A 3,712-nucleotide genomic window follows, 5' to 3' on the forward strand; every position below is an offset into this window, starting at 1 on the left:
ATAATCAGAAGCCACCTGCGACCACCGCCGATTTCCACCACCACTGTCACCCACCTGCGACCACAATCACCCGACCATCTGAAAACCCTAACCTACCACGAACCACCACTTGAAACCCTAATCTCCGTTCACCCGTACCACCTGCAACCTACAACCGGTTACCATCTCTGTGTTCACCACTGCGAACGGCGGAGACGTGGTGGTGGTTGCAGACTTGGAGACGAGGTGGCGGTTGCAGACTTGGAGACGAGGTGGCGGTTGTAGACTTGGAGACGAGGTGGCGGCCGGAGACGAGGTGGTGGCCGGAGACGAGGTGGTGACATGCTATGAGAAGGCTGCTGAGAAATGGATTTCTCTTTGTTTTAAAGAGAAATAGAATTCTCTAATTTTAGAGAAATAGAAAAAGAAATAGAAATGAAAAGTAGAAAATAAACAAAAGAAATATTTCTAATTCCATTTTTCCCCAGTCAAATCCTCAAACAAACACCCCCGTATATTCTTTTCAGAATCTTGTGCTTTTAACTTAACTCATGGATGAATCATCAACTCAAAGCGAACAACGTCTGACTCTAGTTACTCGCAAACCATGTTTTGGCCTACCAACAGCTTGTCCTTCGTGTTTACCGGTTTACATCTACCTCAAATTGGCTAATGTTTCCTTCGATTTAAGCTACAATCTCACTTTTCCTGATTCCGGTACCTAATCTTTATTCTTAACGTTAATTGATGATTGCATTTCACTTTTACGCTATTCATTGTGGTTTATTTGATTTGTTTGGGGGAAATGGTTATTGTGTTTTTAATATTAACTAGTTACTAATTTCTCATGTGAAATGACTATTGTGTTTTTAGGTTAAAAGCTTTATTTCAAATTTGATATAGATATCAACTTATTTATCTAGTAAACCCTCATTTTGACCAATAATAGGGTTTGGGTCAAATACAAATGTAATTAACGTGCTAAACGTGAGAATCAAGTTGAGTAATTATGTAATTACATCATAGAGTAATTACATAATTACTCTACTTGATTCTCACGTTTAGCACGTTAATTTCATTTGTATGTTAACCTACCCCACCAATAATAATACTAGCTAACTAGTATGACCAAACACGCTAGGCGCTTATGTAGTTAATGCCGTAGAATATCAAATATCGGTCAAGGACTAATATGTGAGATAACAGTTATTGCAATGGGATAGAATTTGTATATACTTATATATACATGTATAGAAACGTAAACATATATAATATTAATAGTAATATCAAAAGTCAAAACTCAAAAGTGTCACGTAAGTTATGAAATCTTTTCTACGAGTCCACATCAATTAGTCATCTAAAATATCTGTCAAATATCGGTTAAATTTCGGTCAATATCGCCGATATAATCGGTACCGATATTTCGCTTGTGTACGGATAATCGATATATCACTGATGTTAAATGCATAGCTAGGCGCTAGCTGCGCTGGTCGGGTAGGGCTATTGATTAATTGGGATTAATATGGATTAATCGGATTGGAATTTATATTTAATTTTTCAAATATACATATATACACCAAATTTTACATATAAATTTTATTTTGACCAAATTGCTATTAATCAGCAGCTAGTAGGCGGGGTAGGGACTAGTGATTATTAGATAGTTAATCGAAGCCTTGCTGTGATTTTTACAACCATGATTAAAACTATGATTGCTTGCAATATCATATGATCATTGACATAGTTTTTGTTTTTGTCTAATTCAGATCAAATTCCTTATGTCGACTCCGATACATATGTTGCTTACAACAATGCGAAGGGTGGTGTGATTGAAAGTTTAAAAGAGGACAATATTATTAACCTGGATTCGGAAGTTCAGAATCTTCCTGAATGGGTATCAACAGTTGCAATGATTAATTCATGGCTTTCGGATGCAATCTTGTATGAACTTTGGGTTGGTTTAGATGGAAATTCTGCACATAAGATTTATTACTCTGATCTTCCGTGGCCAATAGGAAAGGTTTTGTATTTGAAGCAAGTGTACGATGCCAGACAGTTGCTTGGTATATCGAAAGATAATGCTGAAAGAAGGGAGGAAGAGGTACTGGTTTTTCTGTTATTAGATGTCTTCTGCATGCTTGTTTGTTTCTTATTTTGCGGTGATGGTAATATTCTGGTGACTATATTATTGATTGAGTTTACTGGAATTTTGTGTTGCAGATATATAGGAAAGCTACTATTGCTTACAAAGCTTTGTCAACTAGATTAGGTGAAGATTCGTTTTTCTTTGATAACAGGCAAGTTTTGAGATGCTACTTTTGTTTTAATTTTTTCGTATTATGTTGAAATTATTAATCATGGAAAGAACTCTTCTAGCTAATGGTTTGACTAATGTGCATTCCTTCTTATGTAATGCAGGCCAACTAGTTTGGATGCTATTTTTCTTGGGCATGCACTTATCACACTTTATGCGTTACCGGTCAGTATCATTCTGTAGTAGCAGTATTAATGTATTATGTTACATCCATGTTTGTTTTTCTTATGTAATATGTTGACTGTGATTTGTTATTTCCCGGTTAGGTCATTCCTTTGTCACCCTTAAGTTAGTATTAACTACATTAAAAATCATTTTTCAAAAAATAAATATAAGACCAAGCGTTAATGACTCAAACGAGCTACATAGCCTACATAACCTTCTCAAAATATGTCATTTTCTATAATCTCCTGTCAGCCCAATTACATCCATCATCACTATAGATGCTTATATCGTAAATTTGTAGTAGAAAAAACAAGAGATTTTTTCAAATAAGAACTTGACTGCTTCAGCTTGTATTTGAGCAGCCAATTATAACCTGTTTTCTTCAGTTTCTGACTTTCTGGTTGTTATTGGTTTTCCAGTCAACCCACATGCCACGGTTAACTACCAACTCTGTTCTTTAACCGGTGAAAAGTGAACTAGTCGTTTGGCTATATTTGATTGATTGTTGGACCTACACGGTCAACCATTCAAGTCATGAGGGTTAGGGTGGTACTATTGTCTATTCATGGCATTTTCATTTTCACTCTTTAATATAAAACTGATTTGTCAACTCATATATTTTTATCTTTTAATTTGTTTAGCAATTTAACATTTGTAAAATCGTTTCAAGTACTCTGCTTGCCACATGTTTACCCAAACTGCATAAGCCGCTTATCAAGTTTCTATTAAACTCAAGTATTTTATCTTATATTGTAGGAAACGTCAGTGCTTCGCGGGAAACAATGAGAAACTTTATGTCATAGATAAACCAGTATGTGGGTTGTGCCATGGAAGTTGTTAATACAATATCTTTTGTCCTAGATTCAGGAATGAATGAATGATTTTATAAATCAAATAATACAGAAGGGAAAAGAACATTAAGGAGGAGAAGACGAAGATGATATAATATGTTTTTATTAGTAGACTTGAATTCCACCAAAGCTTCTCTTGCTTGTCATCCTGTCCAAGAAAAGTGCATATGAACTCTTCATGCTAAATTGGGCAGTGAACACATTATTAGTGTCCTCTTTCTTCGATTTCTTTTCCACCTTTGCTCGGATTCTAGGCTTCTTGTCACCATTAACCATTGGGCTATAACTCTCAGAGTCTTTGTTAATCGTTGCAAGCTCACCTCTAAGTATTTGATCTATATCCATCTTTGATTCTGTGCGCAATCCCTTTCGGCTTGCGCAAGAAAATAACCACCTTAAGTTT

At 35.6% G+C, this 3,712-nt stretch overlaps 1 protein-coding gene across 1 annotated transcript; it reads left to right on the forward strand.

Annotated features, from left to right (window-relative positions):
* Positions 1-498: 498 nt before the first annotated feature.
* LOC143567339 (mitochondrial outer membrane import complex protein METAXIN-like) lies at positions 499-2,741 on the forward strand. The gene is made up of 4 exons (XM_077053786.1): positions 499-696; positions 1,746-2,080; positions 2,200-2,276; positions 2,398-2,741. Exons 1-4 carry the CDS (start codon positions 531-533, stop codon positions 2,474-2,476), a joined length of 657 nt encoding a protein of 218 aa, XP_076909901.1. The 5' UTR covers positions 499-530; the 3' UTR covers positions 2,477-2,741.
* Positions 2,742-3,712: the final 971 nt, after the last annotated feature.

This window comes from Bidens hawaiensis, unplaced genomic scaffold (genome assembly GCF_021521415.1).
Source record: "Bidens hawaiensis isolate Kalapana, Puna unplaced genomic scaffold, B.hawaiensis_p1.1 tig00023392_1, whole genome shotgun sequence".
Taxonomy (NCBI): Eukaryota; Viridiplantae; Streptophyta; class Magnoliopsida; order Asterales; family Asteraceae; genus Bidens; species Bidens hawaiensis.

Excerpts from the sequence above, each read along its gene's own strand:
- LOC143567339 (XM_077053786.1), top strand. The coding sequence starts at position 531 with ATGGATGAATCATCAACTCAAAGCGAACAACGTCTGACTCTAGTTACT. Across the intron at positions 697-1,745 it reads TCTCACTTTTCCTGATTCCG|ATCAAATTCCTTATGTCGAC; the intron begins GTACCTAATCTT and ends TGTCTAATTCAG. Across the intron at positions 2,081-2,199 it reads CTGAAAGAAGGGAGGAAGAG|ATATATAGGAAAGCTACTAT; the intron begins GTACTGGTTTTT and ends TTTGTGTTGCAG.